General features: G+C 37.4%; 1 protein-coding gene, 1 long non-coding RNA gene and 1 pseudogene across 2 annotated transcripts in view; 1 reads left to right on the top strand and 2 right to left on the bottom strand.

Annotated features, from left to right (window-relative positions):
- Positions 1–55: 55 nt before the first annotated feature.
- On the bottom strand, positions 56–1428 carry LOC140856357 (uncharacterized; annotated as a pseudogene).
- On the top strand, positions 1202–19708 carry LOC105040260 (uncharacterized). The gene is made up of 6 exons (XM_073254909.1): positions 1202–1388; positions 5577–7866; positions 11361–11368; positions 15934–16046; positions 18329–18388; positions 18464–19708. Exons 2-6 carry the CDS (start codon positions 5720–5722, stop codon positions 19553–19555), a joined length of 3420 nt encoding a protein of 1139 aa, XP_073111010.1. The 5' UTR covers positions 1202–1388; positions 5577–5719; the 3' UTR covers positions 19556–19708.
- Positions 19709–20273: 565 nt separating this feature from the next.
- The window catches only part of LOC140856708 (uncharacterized), a 4034-nt gene continuing 623 nt past the window's right edge, over positions 20274–23684 (bottom strand). The window contains exons 2-3 of the long non-coding RNA XR_012140287.1: positions 21746–21857; positions 20274–20858 (exon numbers count right to left, since the gene is read on the bottom strand). This is a non-coding gene — a long non-coding RNA (uncharacterized lncRNA). The remainder of the gene's footprint in view (positions 20859–21745; positions 21858–23684) is intronic.

Raw genomic sequence — 23684 nt, 5'->3', positions numbered from 1 at the left:
AGGAGAACCAAAACTAATGAAAAGAATAGAGGAGATATGCAAAATGTACAAAAATTTAAGAATCATTAAGCATCTCCATGTAGTGCATTATAGACTCCTGCCTTTGAATCCTCATCTTTTAATAGAATTTATCTATAAACTTTTCTACTTTATGATTAATAGATAATGATTCATCTTTTTCTCTATCTCTAAAAGCTCAAATAGCTCTTGCTTAACTTCATTAGTGCATGGTGATAATTTATTCCGTTTATCTCCAATACTTTCTTTAGCAATAAACTCAATGTCTTTCCCACCATGCAGAAGACATAAGAAGGAACTCTTCTTCTTCGAGGGAGTGTAAGGGTGGCAAACAAGAAGAGTGCTAGAAAGAGAGAACTTGTACTCTCTGACGAAGGTGTAGTTATAGTGTTTGTGGAGTTTGAATCTTTTAGGCATCTGGAATATGAGGAGATTTTGGCCGATGGGTTTCTTCATCTAGGTCATGAGGGAGATAGAGAGGGCTATGAGGTCCCATGCTCTTCTAAGGATGGGATTTTTTTTCGACCATTGCTTGCACTAGATCCTATTTTTTTTCTTTGCATTGTCGCTTTATTCTTTCATCTCTGCACTTTTTATCAGAGTTGCTCGTCGAATTTCATAAATGTTTATTTAGAAGAAAATAGAGGTAAAATAGGATGAGAAGAGAGTGCAGGTGGAGTCTCAAAGGAGAGTAGGTTGTAGCAGCAAGAGAGAGGCGAGGGAGGGGAAGATGGTGAGGGATTTGAAGGAAGAAAAAAAGTAGAGGTGGAGAGAGTTGGGAGGGGAGAGATCGGGAGTAGGATAGGGGTTTGGATAAGAGGAAGATGATAAACAAATCATATTTTCAATTTAATTAAGTTTTTTCACCTTATTTCTATCTTATTTTATTATTTTTATATTATTTTAGTAGGTCAATATTGTAACAAATTACAAAATATGTATATCTGATTGAAAAAAAATTATATAATATATTAAAATTAAAAAAATGCAAAAATATAGGATTTTGTTAAGGCAATTAAGCCCAAACTAAAATCTAAGATTTGATCTACTTAAACAAATAAAATATCTGCACCCCAGAACGTGTCGGCTTAGTGGGCCGTGGTCTGGCCCAAGCGCCGAACCGCTTTCGATAGAAGCCGTCCCACAATGGCTCGTATACAATTCTTTATAGAAGGGAAAATCGGGACATTATCTTGAGCCCCCGCTCTCTCCTGGAGACTAGTTCCGAAAGCCTAACAACGAAGGCGCGGCCTTTCACTCTCGCCGCCTCTCTCTCTTTCTCTCTCTGCTAGGGCTCTCTCTTCCCTCGGCTCCGCGACGGCTGTGAATCCGCATCTCTTCCTTCCGACCTCGTCCATTCCTCCTTGAGGGTGAGCACACTGTTGCAGTCTTCTCTGTCTTCGATTTCATTTCCTATGTGCCCTAGCTTTTCGGATATACGATTGTTCTTTTGCTTTTCCCTCTTTTTTTTGGGCTGGACGTAATCTAGGGTTTGCTGGTCTTTTCGTGTGCTAAAAAAATGTAGTTTTGCGAGAAGATTTTGGATTTATGAGCGTTTTGAATCATGCTGCCGCAAGAAAGAGGGGATAAGAGACGGGGGAACGGAGATTGGGGATATATATAGATTAGTCCAAGAACTGCTTTATGATTGATTTAGGGCTTTTCTTGGTTCTGCAAGACAAATAGGGTTTTGACAGAACGGGATTTTACGGTGGTTTCCTTATTTATTCTTTCTTTTCCCTACTGAGATCAATTCGTTGCTGCGAAAAAGATGTTTTTTTCCCGAGGTTGAGCTTTTCTTTCACGTGGTGTACATGCTTTTCAGACGCTCCCTCTCTGCATATTCCAGCGTATCGTGTTTCTGGAGTGAGTATTTTCTTGTGCTCAAAGATGTAGTTTTTAGAGAAGATTTGGGATGCATGATGGTTTGGTTCCATGCTACGGTGAAAAAGAGGCGAAGGATGATGGAGAAAAAGTGAAGTGGTGGATATAGATCAGAGAGTAGACTTGTTTCAAGGTCAAATAGGGTTTTGATCGTATGATTATTTATTTATTTTAACTGAGATTGATCCTGCTGGAAAATGTGTATTTGGAGGTTCAGGTTTCTTATGGTTGCATGTTTTCACGCTGTCCCTCTTTATTTTACTGTACTTTTTCTTTCCATTCTTTTTGTGAGCGTGCTCTTAGTATTGTGCAATGCAAGACTTTGCGCTTGTTTCATCAGTTGAAGGTAACTTGTGATTCATTATTGATGTAGTTTTGCATACCTTTTTTCATTAGATGAGTGTATTTAGTGTTTGGAATTCCGGGATTTTCCTCTTTTTTTTTTTTCCATTTCTTTCAGGGTATTCTTGTTTGTCATATGTTATCGGTCTTCTTAGAGATGTTTTGATCAAAAAGGTGGTCTTAGATGCAATTTTGCTTATGCATCGCATGCACATTGTTCTGTGTTCATTTGCGGTTGTAGGGATTGGAGTGTATTAAGTGTTTGAAATTCTGGGATTTTGGTTTCTTTCCCTCTTTTTTGCAAGGTATTCTTGTTTGTCATATGTTATTGGTCCGCTGAGAAATGTTTTGATTGAAAAGGTTGTCTTAGATGCAATTTTTCTTATGCATAGCATACACATTCTTCTATGTTCATTTGCAATTGCAAGGGAACAGTAAGTTTATTTATAGGTGTTAGTTCTATGGGGATTTATTGATAATTGTTGAGGTGGATTTTTGCGTTAATCTTGTTTATGAGGAATCTGTTTAATACAAGTATTTTGACCTTACAGAATCATTCCAGAGATCATAAAATTATTTCAGTGGACTAGAAAGCTTGGTCATTATTTTGCAATTTGTTTTGTTGATTTGGGTGAATGTACTGTGAGTTTCTACTTGTGTGGGTGTTTAGCATGAGCGACAAGGCGATTGAACTTGGATATCAATCAGTCATCATGCACCATCAAAATTAGGATGAAACCTTGAAGTTTAAAGCTGTTAGTTTTTCTAAATGGTTAGCATTTTATTGTTTGGAAGATTACATTTAGCATATTGTCCAAGGGGAAGCAATGGTTTGCTGATTTTGCAGATCTGAAAGTTTACCTAATAAAACAATATTTTGATTTGTTGCTCATCTGTTGTAAAGCAAGCTGAACAAAAGCTATTTATCCATCCCTCTCTCTCTCTCTTTTTCTAAAAAAAGAAATAAGGAAAAGAAAAGAAAGCCTTTTGTCCCTCCCCAAAAGTGTTTCTTTTGTCTATTTCGAAGAGAAAATTATGGATTGGATAATTAAACTAGTCTTGTAAATAGCTCCTGATTTGGACCCTTTTGTATGTGCACATTTTGTTAAAATCCTCTTGCTTGATAGTGGTGGCTGTTATTTTTGAAACATGCAATAACTGGTATGTTTATATTCTTTGTATTTTTTAGTAGGTAGTCTGCAGTAGTGTATGAATTGGACGAGGATAAAAGAGAAGGTTTCAATTTTTGATTCCCTATTGTCATCCTCAATAGGGGTGCAATTGGGCCGAGCTAAGTTGACTAGCTAGAGGCTTGAGTTCGACTTGGTTCAAAACATTCAAGCTCGAAACTGAACTTGAGATTGATCGAATCTTAATATCTAAGCTCAAACTTGACTAGATTAAAAAAATAATATTTTAGATCGACTCGATTCAAATATCAATCGAGCCATATTCGAGTAAGGTCAAGTTTGAGCCTTGTTCATAATTAAGAAATATTGTTAAAACAAAAAATAACATAATATTATATTTTAAAAATATTAAATTAATAATATATTATAAATAAAATAAAATATTATTTAAAATATATACTCGACTATGCTTGTGAACCTTTGAGTTGAGTAGCTTGTTACTCGAGCTCGACTAGAAAAACTATTTGAGTTACTCGAGTTCAAGTCGAGCTTGGTAATAGTCCAATCAAGCGTGGACTTGAAGTTGAGCATAGCAGCTTACAAGCTGCTTGACTCATTTGCACCCCTAATCCTGAACATACATCATTGCGAACAAACCCTTCTTTATGATGTTGATCTTCCATTTGTAGATACACAAATTCAGCTTTATGATTTGTTTGTTATCATCATGAGGTTGTTGGCTGGATGTTTGGTTTGACATTTTCTCAGTCAAATTGGTCGATCAATTACTTAATACTGATTGACATGACTGCTGGCTAACTCGTCTGTTGCTCTAGATATGAATTTTGAGCTTAATTGTTAATATGCGCTTCGCAAATCTTTGATGATGCTACAAATTCCTATACATAAACTCTTTCTAATTGTTAATAAATTTTGGGTGATCTTTGATCTCCCTTTCATCCAAAAAAAAAAGAGAGGGATATATGCTACAAAGTGGGTTTCATCTCTGAACCCTGTAAATGCATGACTATATTCATATACGAGTTCTAGTTTGTTTAGACATGTATGCTAGTCAAACAAGAAAAGTGTTTATGCTGGTGAGCTTGATTATAGATGGCAAACCCCAGGATAGATTATCAAATTCATCTCAAAAGAAAGAAAGAAGCTCTATGAGATATTTTATTTTTTGATGACATTAATAATCGACACAAAATCCTGGATTAAGCTATAAACCATTATTAATGAATCCAAAACAATATTTTGACATAAAATACTTTTGTGGCATTATTGCTAATGGAGAAATGGTTCTAGCCACATTTGATGACCAACAATTGCTGATAAGTTGATCATTTTGTTTCTTCTTGGTCTACTTGCATGGAGATAAATGTTGTCATCGGATATGCAATAGAATCAGAATAGGTGAGTGGTGTCAAGATGCTCTGTTAGAGTGTTGGATTCAAAACAAAATTTTGACATGTAATACTTTTCTAGCATTAATGTTACTGAAAATGTGGTTCTGATCACATTTGATTACCAACAAATGCATATAAGTTGATCATTTTATTTCATCTTCATCTACTTGCATAAGGATAAATGCTGTAATTGGATGTTGGAATTAGAATGGTTGGGTAGTGTCAAGATGTACTTTTGGAGTGTCTTGTGGTCATAGCATTGCAGTGAAACTAGAGGGTTGATTCTCTATGTGATCGTTGAGGCTAGAAATAATGTATTTGTTGAAATATTACGGAACCTGCACATGCATATGAGTTTCGATGTTTGGTACTTCTGAAGGAATAGAGTTTGACGTAAGTGCATTAACATAACTTGCTTACCTCAGCAGTAGAGGACAAATGGTTGATTATTAATTGTTATGGTATGGCAAAACAAAGAATATAGGAGGCTGTTGATTATTCTATTTTAGTCATAGAAGAGAAGAAAATGAGCTTAGGAACTTGGATGGTCTTATTATTTACAGATGGTGGGAGACTTTTGCTGTTTTACACATAACAGCCTTTTTTTCTCTCTGGTAGACTTTCTTTTTTTGCTTCAGAATGACAGGCAACTGCTGTCAGCCTCCCATAAAAGTAGCTTGATTTTTGCCTTGTTGTTTGGTATTTACAAAATTGATGTGTGTATCTTGTCATCTCCATAAACTGGGGTTTTGAAGAAGTTTGTCACTAAATTATGTTTATCTCAGTACAGGCATCTTATGTGACATAACAGTGGCCTATTGAGCTATCTAGTAGGAAATTGTGAAGTTTTTGAAAGCTAATGGGCACTTGATAACCATGCCTGTCACTACCATTGACTATCAGTTATAATACACTGTCAGGCTAGTTACTGAAATGGAGCCATCAAGTATGGGCCAGACAACCATGCCGACAGATCTGGGATCACAACAGTTGTCCTTGACAAATGGACAATCTGCACCGGTTGATTTATTACCCAGGTTTCAAAGTGCCGTGCCTGTTAGCTGGGGGTCACAACAGCTCTCATCAGTGGACGAACAACTAACACATGCTATGGTGCAAGCTTCTATGCCTGTTAATCTTGGACCAGATCATTTATTATCCATGAGTAAACAATCAACTCATATGGAATCATCTCAAAGATCCCAAATTCCCATGCCTGTCGTCTTGGGAGTTGAGCGCTTGTCATCATCAAACAGGGGACTGTCAGGGACAGATCCATCAGTCAACAACCAAACCTCAATGTCCATTAATCTTGGTTCACATCCATCATCATCAACAAATAAACGACCTAAACAGCTGGCAGCATCGTCCAAGAGTCAAAATGCTAGGCCTGCGATTCCAGGCTCACAGCAGTTGTCATCAAAAAACAAACGCCCAGCACAGATGGAGCCACCACCGAAGGTCCGATCTGAGTCATTTGAATCTGTGAGGTCGAAACTGAGGGAGTCATTGGCTGCTTCATTGGCTATGGTCTCTGGCCAGCAGAACAAAGAAAAAGTTGCAGAAAAGAATAGTACTCTTATTGAGGTTGCAAGCACAGAAAGGAAGGGAGAAGTTGCCACTGTGCTAAGTGCATCAAGCTCTATAACCTCAAATATGTCATCGCATGGAACCTTGTCAGAAACATTGACGTCCAATGAATCTGTCCAGAAGCATGATGAAGTTAGCTTAACTAATGATACCGGATCCAATGAAAATACAGGTGACAGCACAAAAATAGGGAAATGCGATATGCAAGAATTTCAATTGAAGCATGTTAGCTCAGATGAAGTGCCAATTTATAATTCTGTTGTCAAAGATGAACTTTTGCAAGGTCATGGGCTCTGTTGGGCATCTGATCTTGACACTGGGAGTGCTGAAGTTGTGACAAACCATGACTCAAAAAGGCTGAAAACAGCACATGATGAAGTGGGTGGAAATAAGAAAGAAACAGCACTTCAAAATGCAGAAAGACTGGCATTTAGAATTGAAGCAGAGCTTTTTAGATTATTTGGTGGTGTTAATAAGAAATACAAAGAAAAGGGTAGGTCTCTTTTGTTTAATTTAAAAGATCGTAGTAACCCAGAGTTGAGAGAGCGAGTATTGTCTGGTGACATTGCCCCTGAACGTCTATGTGCCATGACTGCTGAGGAACTTGCTTCAGAGGAACTTTCACAGTGGCGGTTAGCCAAAGCAGAAGAGCTTGCACAGATGGTTGTTTTGCCAGATTCAGAAGTTGATATCAGACGCTTGGTGAAGAAAACTCATAAAGGAGAATTTCAGGTTGAAGTTGAACAAGTGGATGGTGTTTCGGTGGAGGTTGAACTTGGGGCTAGCATTCTCTCTAAAGTTCCAGCAAAACCTCATGAAGAATCGCAGATTCATTCAAGAGCCAATGATAAAATAGGTCAGAATTTGTCCAAACCTAAGGAATATAAGTCATCTGAAAGTGTGCAATCAGCTGAAAAGGCTAATTCAGCTGACAAAAACCTATCAAGCAATTTAGACACGCTTCTGCATGAGAAAACTGATCTTATGCAAGAACTCATGGTGGATGAAATAAAGGATACAGAGTTGCTTCCTCCAATAGTTTCTCTGGATGAGTTCATGAAGGCTCTAGATTCTGAACCACCATTTGAGAATTTATCAATGGAAACATTACAAGAAAGCCCTAGTTCTGGTGAAAAGAACATAGATAGCTTGGAGCCTGAGACAGTTCCTGCATCGGAGTGTTTGGGACCTAAACAAAATGCTGCATCAGATAGCCTACAGTCGAAGTCAGATTCTTCAAAAGATGACTTGGGTTCTAAGTTGGGTCTTGCAGACACCTCTTTAAAGGATCCCATGGAAAACACTAATAACAGTCATCAAGAAGTGGCTATGAAGCATACAAAGACCGATAATAACTCGAAGCGTGATTCTGTTGATGTTCAGTCGGACACCTGCTTTGCTGAAATTGCTTTGACAACTGATAATATATGGGAAGGTGTAATTCAATTGAATATTTCTTCCCTGGCAACAGTTGTTGGCTCCTTCAGAAGGTTTGTTTTACTGTATTTTCTTTCCATGGCAAATTCTTCCAGCTTTTTAAATATTATGGTACCTAAGATTTCTTTACCATGTTTATACAATTTTTGCAGTGAGTAAAATCACTATCATAAATTTAATATAACCTGGAATATGAACAAGGCGTTTGGCCATGATAATTTTTAAGCTGCCTATATGATTTTCCTGTATGATTTTAAGTTTATATTCAACTTGTAAAATTTTTGCATTCGTCTGTGCTACATGAATATAATCTCAATGGTTGCACTGGTACGACCGTCTGGATTAATTCAATCCTGAGCTATGCTTTTACGGAACACTTGTATATGGATGGCTTGAGTTTAACCATGAATTTCCATAGTAAGTGTTTTACTTGTTGTAGTATTTAGTTATATAAAGTATTTAGTTATAGAGACCAACAGAGGAATGACATTAATCTTTGTTTGTGTTTCCTTTTGAACCTAAACATGACCTATCTAACCGTACAAGAAAGAAGCATGGTTCTAAATGCAGTTGTTCCGACATGTAAAGATTAAGATGCATCTTTAGTTAAGATCTCCTATGCTTGTGTGATGTCTGGTAGCTTAACTAGGCAGACGAATCTGGGTAGTACAAGCAGTCATCATTTCTTGTAATTTGTTACTTCACATCTGTGCTAGGGAAATAAGTAGTATTATCTGCAAGTTGATGTCTGTTTTAAAATTGTTGCTGCATGATTTGACACAACACACATTTATTCAGATATTCTTATTCCAATATTTCATGGATGGTTTCAGAGATATATAACTTCTAATTTTTCTAAATATTAGTGCTATGAATAAAGAGGGGTTTGTATGTGCATAGAATGACCAGAGAAGAAGAGGCATTGACATGTGAAATTCTTGATCTTAGTTGCTAAAATAACGTAAGTTCTCGTGCTAAAATTAGATCTAGCCGAAGTAGAACAAATAACTGGGGACATGATGGAAAGGTCTTTATTGAGCCAACCAGAATTAATGGATACAGTTTGATTTATGGTTATAAATATTCAAGAATTATGTATGATGTTCTTTTTAAGATATCCTTCTGGCTTAATTATTTTATCTTGCATATATTATGAACTTGATTGTTCTTGGAGTAATATGCTTATTAGTTGTGTTGCAGTATGTTGAGTTTTGCAGTTTCAATTTATTTTTTTATGAGAGTTGCTAAATTTATGTCAAAAGCTTGTTATTACTGAATTCATTTTAATGGGCTTTTACTCTTTATTTGAAATGTATTCAGGCCTTAAATAATTGATTTGGGCTAATTAGTTGTTACAAGTATACAGACCCATCTTTTTTAACCTTACCCACATTTGTGTTCTGCATACATGGTAGTATGTATTTGAATATTTAATAATGTTAACAGGGATGAATCAGCTATAGACTGAGTGCTTCTCTCTCTTTCTCTGTCTCTGTCTCTGTCTCTCTCTTATCTCCATTCTTTTTTCCACTCTTTTCTTTCTTTGATGCATTCATATATTCATATAATTTATTGCCTTTTCATTTCTTTAATTATTTTCCTTCAAGAGATTGTATGTTGACCTGATTTTACGAGACGAAGTGCCAATGAGATGTGTTGTTGTCCTCAAGTCTGTAAAGAAAAGCAGCCCTGGTGGCTTATGTTTAGGGGTGGCAATTTTGTCCGACCCAACCCGAATGGAGTGGATTTTACTCAATCTGATTATAATCCGGGGTGGGTATGAGTTTTAGGAAAAAAATCTGAAGCGGATTCGGGTCAGGTATGGATAATTGTATGCCCTGCCCTGAACCCGATCTGCTATATATAAATATTATTTAAACTCATATATATAAATACCCAATACAAAATCTTACCATTTAAACACCTTAAATATAAAGACCCAAAACAAAACACTGGCCAATATCTAAGCTTTCCTATTTGACCGCTCCAAGCATCCCACCCGATTGAGACTCTAGTGGATGGAAAAAAAAAAAAAAGCTTCACGCCTCTCTCTTGATTGAGGCTCTTATGGATGGAAAAAAAACAAAGGAAAAACCATGCAAAACCATAGAAATAATCAACGAAAGCAAAGGAAATACAAAAAATGATTAGTAGGTAAGACCCTTTTCCACATAGATTGCATTTTTTTTTTTTGCTTCGTTTTCTTTTCATTTTATTCTCTATTTCAGAGATTTGTGGAGAAGGAGAGCATTAAGGAAGATTGGATGGGTTTTTCCCTTTTTTCTCTTCCTTTTTTTTCATTTCATTCTTTCTTTGAGAGATCCGTGGGGAAGGGGAGGGGTTTTTTTTTTTCTCTTCCTTTTTTTTCATTTCATTCTTTCTTTGAGAGATCCATGGGGAAGGGGAGTACCTGAGGGAGATCCGTGGGGAAGGGGAGATCTGTGGGGAAGGAGAGCATCTGAAAGAGATCCGTGGGGAAGGGGAGCACCTAAAAGAGATATATGGTGGTGTGAGTTGATCCCTTGAGGTTTTGAGAGCTTAATCTTGCTAAGAAGAATGATTTTTCTTTTTTTAGGGTATGAAGGATTTTGATGAGGCCCGATCCGAGCCGACCTGATCCGATCCGATACAACCCGACCTGAGGCAAAATGGGTATACTCGATTTGATCTAAACTGGATTTTCTATTTTACCCGACCCGATCCGATCCGAGACGGATATGGGTTGGGTATAGGTATGGATTTTTCATGGCGGGGTGGGTGCGGGTTTTGGTTGATTGATCCAAACTTGACCTGTTGCCACCCCTACTTATGTTGGGAGGTGGGCCCTTGGTGGCGCCTTGCTTATGGCCTTGGTGTTCCATATGTGGTTAGGACATGTCATGGTTGCCAATTGGCTGATAGGCATCCAGTAGGGTCTTGTGCATTGCACAAAGCATACTTAGCAGATTTGTCATATTCCAGCGGGTTGTTCGGGTATTAAAGCATTGATTTTTATTTTGGTCCCTAACCATTTCATGCTTAATTGATGGGAGAGGAGATGAGGGGCGGAGAAGTCAGAAAGTTGGTGATTCCCCACTTTAGATGGTGGCATAATTCCTCTGGTGTCTTGACTCACTTCCTTGTATTGCTGCTCTTCTTTGCTACTGCTGCCACTGTTCTTAGCTGCCATTGCATGCTGCAGTACCTCTGCTCTTTCTCGTTGCCTCCCATAGTTTTCCTCTCAAGTCCTTTCTCTTCTTTGCTTCTTGCTGCCTTTTCCACCTTTTCTCTCTCATTCTCTAACACTTAATATTTTTGAATCTATATGAATTATTTCTAATTTTCTAATTAATATTTAGGCGCTCCACTCATACATAAGTTCCAAAGGTCACATATGAGCGCCACCTTTTGGATCATTAGGTTGCATTTTTATCTCTTACCCTTTTTATTTCATTTGTATATTGGTGTTGGTTTCATTGCACGGTGTTGTACTTTTTCATCTGGTGTTTGTGTGAATCTGGATGGATGTTATGCAAGCTCTATGTGTTGATGATGCTCAAGTAGTTAGTGGAGGGAGTCAGTTGGTTTTGACACTTAAGTTCGTCATGCTCATTTGTGTGATGAAGACTCAATCAGATAATGTTACCGTGCATGCGTTTCTTGGTGATATATGTCTGTTCTACCAGAAAAAAGGCACTTTTAATATGAAGGTTCTTCTGAAGCTTGCAACTTGAAACATCAAAATATCATGTTTCCCTTGATATTCTACATCCATTGTCTTGGATCAAGAGTTGCCTGGTTGACATAGAAATGGATTTGATTTGTTGGAATTGAATGGTCATCATCGTTTGCAATCGTGCAAAACTTTGATTTGGGACAAAGGGATTCAGAAACTAATGTTTTTAAATTTGGTTCATACAACTGCATGTGTATGTGTTCCCTTGAGTGCACCACATTGCCTATATGCAGTTACTAAATGTGTTCATACTTCATATAGACCGTAAAAGTGGTCCACTTAGCATTATGTGGCTACATATTCAGTCTGCTTAGTATTATACAGCTGCATGTGAGCCACTATATTGGAGCCACATATATGGTCCCCTCTGATTTGGGCTCATGCAGATGAGGCAGGTTCAAGCTGATGGTTAGCATCGATGTAAGTTTTAGGTGGGCCTAATACAGGTGATAATATTAAAATGTTGTTTTTATAATTATTGCTCATAGCTCTTATGTGCTAAGTGATAAGCACGAATGATTAATTATTATTAGATTTAAAAGTTAAAAAAATGGTAACTGTATATGCACCTGCATATGCGACCCACATTTGTGGTCCTTTGACTGCTCCCACATACCACAGCAGTCTTTTAGAACACTGGCAGATGCGTTTGTCGTATGAACATCCTGTAAATGGTACTGCTTTGAATTTCTAACATCATCCTTTCCTTCAATTAATCCCAGGTTTTCTTTCTCTGTACTTCGAGGAGGTAAACTCCACTAAGTCTAACCTTTGTTTTTCAATTTGTTAGTTATATTATAATCTAGGAATATAGACCAAAAGGTGTGATTTATGAAGGGCATGTCAGCTTGGCATATTTATTGTTGCATTCTAATATATGCTTAGTGTACATTGTCTCTCCTTACTAGTGACTCTGCCGGCTTGGTCATTGATCTCGGATTCTGGATCAATTTTGTAATATTATATACCAACATTCTTCTCTAAGCTATTGTGTGATGAAAAATTTTTGCCTTTAGTTTCAGATCCTCTCATATTTGAGTTTGTTTATGAATACTTAAATCATGGTGGGTTTGATAAGTATTTCATTAGTTTTTGTTGAAAATTGAAACATAACTCAGCTCTATCTCATGTTAAATTTTGTAGTGTTCACCATCATGGCATCGTTAAACCCACCATTTAATAATGGAAAAAAAAACTGATTAGGTCTGATAAAGCTATTGAGTACTTTGCTTTAGAGTTTGAAGAGTTCGCATTGGATGGAGTTACTTATCAGTTGCCATATTCCTGTACCCAACAATAGAGGGGACTTGCAAATTGTAAGCATCATCATTTTGAACTTTTCGTCAGCATGAAAAGATAAGCTACCAGATGATGCACATGTTTGATGTACTGAGATGTGCCGATTTAGAACCCTCATTTTCTCTCAATATCCTTCTGCTGAAGCTTTTTGTATTACCAGACAAGTTTTTACCCATCCAAGCAAGTGAAGTTCCTGATATCACAAACATGTTTTGGTTGTTGAAATTCAAGCTCCAATGTATGTGCAGTATGCTATCTGAAGAAGCTTATGTATGCTATCTTAGACTATAATCACTAAACAATAAAATAGCTTACTCAATTTTCAACATGAAAATTGAGTTTCTTATCAATTGCCATATTCCTGTACCCAATAATAGAGTGGACTTGCAAATTGTAAGTACCATCATTTTGAACTTTTTGTCAGCATGAAAAAGATAAGCTACCAGAGGATACACGCGTTTGATGTACTGAGATGTGGCAATTTAAAACCCTTATTTTCTCTCAGTCCTAGTGAAGTTTGGAAATGTTTTGAACTACCAGACAAGTTTTGACCCATCCAAGCATGTGAAGTTCCTGATATCACAAACATGTTTGGTTGTTGACAATAAAGCTCCTAAGTGTGTGCAGTACATTATCTGAAGAAGCTGTTGACTTTTATATGTATGTTATCTTAGACTAGAATCACAAACAATATAATAGTTAACTCAATTTTCAACATGAAAAGTTAAAGATATATTTAATTAAATATGTAAAGATACAAGTCAAGACAGTAATCTAAGTGCACTAAACAATACGCTTGCCTGTTTGGATGTTGGAAGCTCTTGTCAGTTTGATAAGATCTTTGTGCTATAAGCTTTTGGTTTAAGATTATGGTGGAAAGGTGACATTTTGAAGAATTGGGGCAGCTTTGATGACAATTAATCCTGATTTTGAGAGACAACTAATTCATTTATGGAGGTGATTTATCTTGTCCTTGGTGTTTTAAAAAGTGGCTGCAATTTTCAGGCGGTCAGGGGACTGCATGTGGTTTGCATGTATGGGTGCATATGCAGTTACTATTTTTTAACTATTTAAAAATAAATATGATGTGTTAAATACAATAATGACAATATTGGAGGTATTATTTTTTTTATGAATAGCAATGTCAATGGCAATACCTTCTAACAGTTTGTACTAGTTACTTAATAGTGATAGTTGTGACCTAATCAGCATTTAACATTGTTAGTACCTGTATCAGCTCCATCTGAAACCCACATCAAACCTAACCATTAGCATGAATCCACTCATTTGCATGAGCCCCATCGGTTTGATCTCTTTGAACGGGTGACTTTCAGCTTGACTTCGCAACCGAGGTTCTGCTGATAAAATTGCGGAGATCTCATTGCACCAGTTTGATCTCTCGGCATTCAAACCGGCCTATAATGAGCAGATAATGTAGAAAATTAAGCACAAATTCTCTGCTTCTATACCAGTGTGTCACGTACATGTGATATGGTTCCCTAAGCAAGATGAGCCGATACTGTGGATATATGGTTCACAACACTATGTACCATATGCTCTGTGTTCACCGGCGTGGCACTCAATGCTGGATGCTCGTGTAGTATTCTATTTGTTTTGTCTCCACATATGAAGGGAATTCTAGGAAAAAGCATATAATGCAGACAAAATTATGTATGCAAACTGGTAGACAGGTTTAACACTAGGAGTTGCATTTTTGTTGGTAAATTGGTGACATAGTGTCGTAGCTTTAATATTGAGGTAGATGTTGAAGTTTTGTTGTTGAAACTTTTACTTGCATAAATGAAATTCCTAGTTAGATGGGTTCTCAGTGCTACACTAGGATGACCATTGAGCAGTGCTCATTGTCAATAACTTATTTCTTAATGAGAATCTTATGTATTGCAGTATCATTTTATTCATGAAAGTTTGAAGGTAGAGAACTCCTTCAGTCCCTCACATCGTAAGATTCAAGGATAAACTAGCGGATATGTTCACAAAAGTATTGGGAAAGAAACGAGAAGTTGATTGCTGTTCCAAGCTTGGCAACTATAATATCTATGCTCTGTAGTGAGAGCAGTCTTTACGATTTACAAGGATACTAGTTGTCTAGTTGACTGCAGATTTATAGAAGATTTTGTGTCTATAGCTGTTGCTCTTGATTAGTTATATGTCTAATTGGGGTTTAATTAATGTATTTTTTGACTATTTTACAGGTCGTATCAACTATACTTTAAGTGCACTTCTTTTTCCCCATTTTCCATCCATTTGTTAGGGCCACCTTAATTAGAAATGCTAGGAGTTCACGGTTGTTGGCCCTGCAAGTCGAAATCTGTGTGCAGTCTCCCTGTCCTTGAATATGAATGAAAGTTTTTTTTTTTTTTTTTATAAATTATTTAAGAAAGCAAGCTTAGCTAAAGGGGGATTGACAGCCATAAAGCTTATATGCCAAGCTTTTGGTCTATAGGCTAAAACATAGGAACAAGGTTTGCCATACCGATCAGTACGAGTGCGTACCAATTGGACTGTATCGATATCAAACTGGTATATGTATAGGAGGACATACCGACACTCAGTATACCAAATTGGATAGTGTACCAGGCGTACTGGCAGTACTGACATTATAATAGGACGATACCAAAATGGGTTTGGTACCGAGATGGCAAATCTTGCACAGGAAGGTCTCAAATCTCATGGTACAAAGGTGTACTGGACATGTACTGATATGGTATGCTGAACAATATGCCCTCATGATTGGCAGACAGCTGTACCAATGCAAATCGGATTGGGATGAGAAGGTGTGTGGTATGCCACAGTGTTGTTGGTTTACTGAGTTATCAGTGTCATTGCATATAGGAATGTTATGATCATAGGTGTCAAGCTTGAAAGTCTGTTCTGTTAGCTTTAGTTATTTTCGATATTCTGATAGTTGATAATATTTTCTTGTTCTCGTATCATCTGATTCATCACCTGTGTGTTTGAAGGCGGGAAACTATGCAAGTATACTGCTATTAAGTTTGTGGCTGCATGTCTAATCAGTAAAATGGTTCTCTGTGTATGAATGATATCAGTAATATGTCTTATTGTTCTGCTCCTTTACAGTGGTGAGAAAAATCTACACAGGAGTGGCCTAGCCTTCTTGAGATTAAGGGAAGAGTTAGACTGGATGCTTTTGAAAAGTTCCTCCAAGAGCTTCCTCTATCTCGAAGCCGTGCAGTTATGGTAATTTTCAGCCTCATTTATTTTAATTTTTCTTATTAGTTTTTGTTTAATAGCTTAGCTTGAGTGCATGCTTGGAGTCTTTTGGTCCTGTAATTAACTGCATCCTTTCTGTATATTTAAACTATTAAACATGCCCATGATAGAAAAGCTGTAGAAGATGAACCAGCTGATGCACTATTGTAATGTTTCTTTTATCTTCATCTAACTTGTGCTAAGAAATTATGCTCGCAATCTTCGTGATTGCTGTCATCGTCACCTCGAACTTCCAGTACTTGAAGGCTAATCAAATTTAATATCATCCGAGCATATTGTCTTGCATTTATTGTTGATTGACCTAATTTAGATGAGCTGTTAGGGATGCCACAACATCAAATTTCTCTGAAAACTATTGCGAGACATACTCACTCAGTTTTTGTCAAACTTTTTCTTAGTTAAACTAAAATGCTAACTTTTTAATGTGATGGATTTGTTGTGGTTATTTTCTTGTGTTGATGTGATATACTTCCATTTACGTGTAATATCCAAGAGATTTTCTCTTGAATCATGATACTTACCGGGACTTCTTTTTTTTTTTTTTTTTTTCCTCTTTTATCAACCTATCAATGGTATATTTTATTTGACAAGTTGCTCACTTACCAATGGTGTATGCAAGAGATTTATCTTGAATCATGTTACTCATAGGCCTTCTTGATCTTTCTTGAATATTTTATTGAAAATCATGGTTTTCAATTGGATATTTGTTTTTATTATTTGACAAGTTGCTCAATCTATGAATGGTATATCTTCTCCTAGACTTTTCCTTTGAATCTTTTGCCTGTCAGTATGAGGTGTAGTCTTTATGCATCAAAATTTACCAATAAATGTGTTTGCGTGTGAAGAGTATAAAAAGGCAGTGAAATGATATTCAATACACTGGGAAACATGATGGCAAAAAGAAAAGGGGATGACAATATAAATATCTTGGACCAAAGCGCTTAAAAAAATGCATCTTGTTGTTGAGTTAGTCGACCAGCCATGATGGTGATTATATCTCCTTTGTAACATTTGAGAACGTCTCATACCATTAGCCTTTAGGGTCCCATGTAAATATTCATGGAAATTCATGAGTCGGTGTAGATATTCAAATGAATTGTCAATCCATTGACATTGTTGAATAACTATTATGGTAACTTTGACTCATCATGATAGTGAAGAGTTGCACAAATGCCATCTGTTTTGAATTGTAAATGAAAACTGGATCAGAGAACATGAATGAGGAATTATAGTTGATGCTACTTGATGTCGTATGGACCCATAATCATGATATTTTAAAACTGAGTTTTACAAACCTTGAGGTGGACTTCATCACAATGTCCATTGATACTAGAAGGGTACTTGGGTTCAGAATTTTTTTTTAATGGTGTTTTGACCAACAGTAAAAGCAGTAACAAATTTGTGTTTTCTACCTTTTTTTTTTTTCCAAATTTCTTTGGCATGACTGTTAACAGTCTGATTTCGAAATGTAGGATTGAGAAAACATTCTTGGTTATTGTATCATTTGGGTTATGTATGTGAATTATCAGACTTGAAATTTAGCTTTAGATTTGAAAGAAAATTATGAAAGGCAGAGGGAATGTATTAAGTTAAAAGAGATGAAGATATCACTTTAAAAAGGCAACTAGAGGATTTACGAAGGAAACAATTAGTGGTCGGGAATTCTGAATGGATGTTAAGTTCATGGTCCAGACTAAATAAAATATGTACTCTAGCCTTTTTCAGGTACAGGTTTGAGTACTTCAAACAAGTAAATTTTGCTGATACATAAGTGTGATCATGGAGTTCAGTTGTGGGTCTTTGAATCAGTTTTTAGAGTTTTCACCTCCGTTTGTGGTACAGAATGACAAGGAGGATAGAATGAGAACAAATATGGAAATGAAATGAAATTATAAAAAATACAGCAACGGAGAAAAATGAAGACAAAAAAGGAACAAAAGAAGATAGTAGTTACGTTTGGGGAAGAGGATAGAAAAGAGACCAGGTGATGGGCAATGCAAAGCCAATGCACCCTTGAGTTTCTCCAAAAATCTCGTCAATTGGGGTCTTTATTAGCATCTTTCATTGCATAACCAAAGTAAGAGGGATATTACGTTTAGTCGATATGACTGGCTTGACGTCACATTGATGAGGGAGATCCAATCACAAGACGTGTTCTGAAACCAGCTTTATGCTTTTCTATTTAGTCGTTGGGCTTAGTCACACTGTCACTGCTGTTCCTATTCATACCATCTGTTCATGATTTGCAGATTGTCCAGTTCTGTTGGAGGGATGGTTCTGCCGAGAGTGGTCGCTTGAACCTGTCTGAGGTTGTACTTCTCTACATCTAACAACAGCTTGTAGCTCTCATGTTCTCTGACCTTTTTTCCTATTATTGGTTGCAGACGATTGAGTCGTACATTGCAGATGAGAGAGTAGGATTTGCTGAGCCTGCCCCGGGAGTGGAATTATACTGCTGCCCTCCTCACTCCAGAATTATTGAAATGCTTGGGAGGTGTCTTCCAAACGAGCATGCGGAGACCCTTCAGTCAACTGTGGATGGTCTCATTGGCGTGGTTGTATGGAGAAGGCCTTATGTGACTGTATCACCTAGGTTGTCCTCACACCACAAGCACGGTAGCACGAAGAAACAGTCGAGTTCAAGAAAACAGCATAATATTGATTCTAGCTCTACTCCTAGATCGTCAATCCCATCCCTCCCTCCAGACACACCTACCAATCCTGCCCCACCACCCGAGGATGACACATTTGATGATGTACCCCCTGGCTTTGGTCCAGGGGATGCTAAGGAGGAAGATGACCTTCCTGAATTTCATTTTGTTCATGGTAGCTTAAAAGATTCGGAACCTATTCCATCTCAACCTGCTGGGGTGCCTGTGAGCCGTCGGCATGTGTTGCCACATGCTCGGCCGGTGGATCAAATGAGAGAACTGGTATACAAATATGGGCAGGGTGAGATTGTAAAGAAACCATCAATTGAAATCCAGCCATGGAATGATGATGATGATGATGATATTCCAGAGTGGCAGCCTAACCCAGATAACCATTCACAGGTGCAAGCACCTCTACCTCCCCCTCCACAATTCAATGTCTATCCACAGCAAACTGGGCAGCCTTTCCAAATGAATCAGCATCTGGCATCAGTTCCACAGCAGCTGCTGCCGTTCCAACCTTACACCCCACCACAGCAGCTTGTATCGTCGGCTGCACCGCTGCCTATGCCTCCACAGCAACCCCAGATTGGAATGGTGCCTGGCATCGTAAATGCACATCCTGGGAGGCAGCAACCCAGCCTCTGGTTTTCGTCGGCTAGAGGGCCCGCTGATGTGAGTTTGCCTGTAAATGGCTTGATGCAGCCGTCCCTTTATAGCGCCCATCCCAGCGATGCGCAATTTCATGCTGTGCCAAACATAGGAGCCGTGCAGAGTGGGATGGGATGGAGGCCGGATATTCCTAGGACTAGGAGAGGCGTTTAGCATCCTCTGGTGTGGCTATCCACTGGTCAAGTGATGCTCCCTTTTTGTGTAATCAAACGTTTTGTATGATCTGTATTCTCCTTTTTAGTCAGCGGCTACAAGGGTAATAAATATGGTTATATTAAAGGTATCTGCCTTTTTTTTCGTTTTAAAGGTTCTCTTGTTCTTGAAAATTTGGCTGATTCAAGAGTAGTCTGGGTGAGGATGAAAGTTAATGCTTTTTTATGCACACCTACCTCCTCCTAAAATAAGATGTCGAAATATGCATGTACGACTTGACTGCTCATGCAACGACGAATCCGTAAGTATGTTTTATATAATTATTTGACGTGTTTGTTTCCTTCAGGGCACCTGACATACGTTTTTCCCCTTTTGATGGTTGAGCTTTTCTTTCCCGGGCTGGGCGGGCAAATGTCTGCTAGTTTGAGGTCAGGACGTGATCAAGAGACCGGTATCACCGTGGGAGAGAACAGCTCGAGGCGATTGCGAGCTGGCTTCATCATATCCCGCGTCTATGACCTTACCACTCTTATGGCTAACGTGCCCGTGCAAATTCCGACCACAACTTCGGTTGAAGTGGAATGGAAACATTCAACGTTAGCAATTTTTGGTCACACAAAATTCCATCATCACGCTTTCAAAATCACGTTACCAACTCGAATGATAAGTAGAAAAGCAAATGATACAGCAAGACGGAGCACACAATAACCACACAGGCTAGGAAGTGACAGCCAGATGATACGTTGAAAATTCATCACCTACAATGTTGTCACAATCTATTGGGAATATTAACACCTGTACCCATCAGTGAAAAAACAACTTAAACTAAAAATCGTTACCATATTCATCCCCTTCTTTGCAACTTGGAAAATGGCAACACAGCTAAACAAAATAAAATGGCATTAAGAAAGATACTAGCGGACTTCCACCTAGCTTGATCCTCTTTGAATAATATCTTTTTTCCCGACTTTCTTACTATTCATAATTCCCAGAAGATTTTTGCCAGCAAAATCTTTTTCTTCTTTGATCATTTCAATCGTCTGATTACTGTCAGACCCTGCATCATCGCGTTTGATTTGCATATCCTTGTTGTCTTCCTCATCAGCATCAGTTTGCACTTCTGGATTTTTACATGGGAGTCATCTATATGATCAAACTCATCTTCGTAGACTTTCTTACATGTGGTGGCCAATTCAAACAACTCTCCCTTTGACAGCGATCACTTTTTCCTCCTTCCTTCAAATTCCTCTAGCTCTTCGACAACAAGAGGAAATTTCCACTGCTCAACCACATGCTGAACATCCTAAACAAGTTTTATTACAACTGGAATATGTCAGAAATAATAAACACCACATAAAATTTGTAACGTAAGATGCAATATTTAAATACTAAACATCTGATGAAAAGAACAAAGAAATATTACAACCACTCAGAAGCGAGGGTTGAAAACTTGATTTATATGTAGGTCCCGATTGCAACCATCCAGTTTCAGTCATGGAAAAATATGGCATTTTAATTTGACATTTAGATTTCTAGTTTAAAAATCAGGAAAAAGTGATAAAAGTTTTTTTTTTCAGAAAAAAGATAATAAAACAAGTGAGGAATACATTATCATGTAATGTCAGGGCACACTAAGGAAAGAAGTCTGCTGTTTTAGCATCTCTGAAGCCAATGATCAAAACAAAGGTTGCTAAAACTTAGTCCAATTGAATTAAAAATGGCTTATATACAAACCACCCCACCCCTTCCTTTCAAAAATTATGGAATCAAGGCTCCATAAATGACTTTGGTGACAATGGCAGTCAACTGGGATGATGACATCAACAGCCATCAACCTCAAATAAAGGTAACAGATCAGTTCTTACTAGTTAATCCCTTCTGCCAAATTCTACTATGGATTGACTACTAAGAGAGTTGCATAAGCACATATTCTTATGCAGCACAAACAGCAGCAAAAATGGTACGATCAGTTATGATTTAACTAGTAAATCAAAGAAAATCAGCAAAGATAGCTCAGAATTTCAAAGGAACCCAAAAGATTTCAGGGGAAAAAAACTCAGAGATTTAGATGTTCCTGTTCCACAGGAAACTTTAGGGAGTACAGCATCCATGTTGCAAAAAAAAACTGAGCAGAGGAACCACAGAGAATAACTCAAGAAATTGGCAAAACTCAAAATAATAGTCCATTACCTTGCCTAGTCTCAGTTTGCTTGCTGCATTTTCTCCATGGTCTTCCAGCATGCATAAGATTCCACTCAACGTCAATAAGCTTCTTCTGGTGGTAACACTCAGATTTCCATTCCTAGGATGATCAAAGTTGATATCATCAGGACATTGTCACATTTTTCGGGTGTCAAGAATAGCCTACTAGCTGAAAAAGATATTTTCATGAAAGATACAGTGCAAAAAACTGCTAAATGACTTTGCTTGTGCATATAGCACGCCTAATAGTATATTATCATTATCATCCAGTCTTCATGGTGTAACTGTGTAAATCTGCGTGCTAGAATAGATTACTAATTACATCAATAAACTAATAATCCAAAAGAAGCTAAGTAACCAATCTAACCATCAAAAATGATCCCTACTTATTGGATCAAAGCCTATATTATTGGTGACATTTTTTGAGATCATGTAACCAAAGAAAAAACCTTCAAATTTCCCACTACCTGAGAATAGTCTAAACAAAGAGCAACGATGACAAGGTTTTATATAGAAAATCAGATTTAGCTCTCAGTAGAAAGTATAAGCAAAAGAATAAAATCAGAATATGGCCTCGTAAAACATCTACTTTTGCAGAAATAGCACATAGCCCATCAGGAATGATTCCAAGTTGCTTTCCTCTTGAGAGCCATGGCATGCTATTCTAGTTGATTTTGGATGATACAATGACAATTTTAATCTTTGTTCTAGATTTTTTTTCAAAAATAATCTAGCCAAACCTGATAATAACTTGAATGACCATTATGGTGTTGCCAGGTACAAAATATGTGGTGTTATGAATCCTAAAGTAACACTTAAGCATCTTGCTTACAGCATCTTTAAAAGATCTTGTCTGTTAAGGAATTGATTAACTATATCGTACTTCGACCGAATTCTTGAAATCCAAACGTACAAAAAAAAAGAGGAAAAACATGTACAACCAAGAAAATTGCTATGATCACAAATTCAACGGCAGCACAGATAGGGATGTTGCAACTGAAAAATAACAAGCTAGGATACTAACTGCGGAATAGCTTTTTCGATGAAGAATAGCTGTCAAGTAATATATGAAACTCGTTGCGAAGTGAAAATCAACTTTTGACATTTCAAGGATTAGAAAAAGCGGGAGACATGCATAGGAAGGCAAAGGCATATGGTGCAACATTTAGCACAAGATTGACTCCATAACAATCAAGGGAGTCATTTCTATACCAAATGGTTTGTCGATCAAGTTCTTTGCTTTCCAAAAGTATGGCAAAACACGACAACTACTATATAACAAAAATACATGGAAGTGGAATACATAAAAGGGGCAAAGCAAAAGAACTGTAACAATTGAGATTATATTGCCACAATCGACTTCGACTTATCTAAATTTAGGAGTATTAGGAAATGCAGTGCAATCTAAGTCCAATCAGGTCAATATTCTGCTCCCATCTCTAATGTTTGCGAACACTAGAAAGGATAAAGTCTTTTCAATGGTTGTACTTATGTCATCCAAAATCCAGTCGACATTACGTATGATATTATGGTCCCTTCGCAGGACAACAGCATTCCCAGCCCAATCATCAAATGGATGGATGATCACTGGCTAAAACTTCTTCCTTTAGAAGGGCATGTGTCTGGTACAGTTGCTAATCAATTAGCCTACACATATAGGATCAAAGCAGGCAGGTATGAGAGTTCCCCGTTCTATCTCCAATAGGTTCTTGATAAACAACTGCACAAAAGATGCCTCTATTTATGTTAAAACTTTGAAAATTGTCCAGTAACCCGCCGAATTCACCACCAGAATCATGCTATAACGAATATTTTGATGCGAATTTCCACTCTCCCATCTTCAGAATCTACAAACTTGCTGCAATATCAACATGCTAGATTAAGATCATAATTCCACCAACGTTGTTTAGCCATGAACGAGGCATAG

Source organism: Elaeis guineensis, chromosome 3 (assembly GCF_000442705.2).
Source record: "Elaeis guineensis isolate ETL-2024a chromosome 3, EG11, whole genome shotgun sequence".
Lineage (NCBI taxonomy): Eukaryota > Viridiplantae > Streptophyta > Magnoliopsida > Arecales > Arecaceae > Elaeis > Elaeis guineensis.
This window is presented reverse-complemented; position numbering and strand designations above follow the sequence as displayed.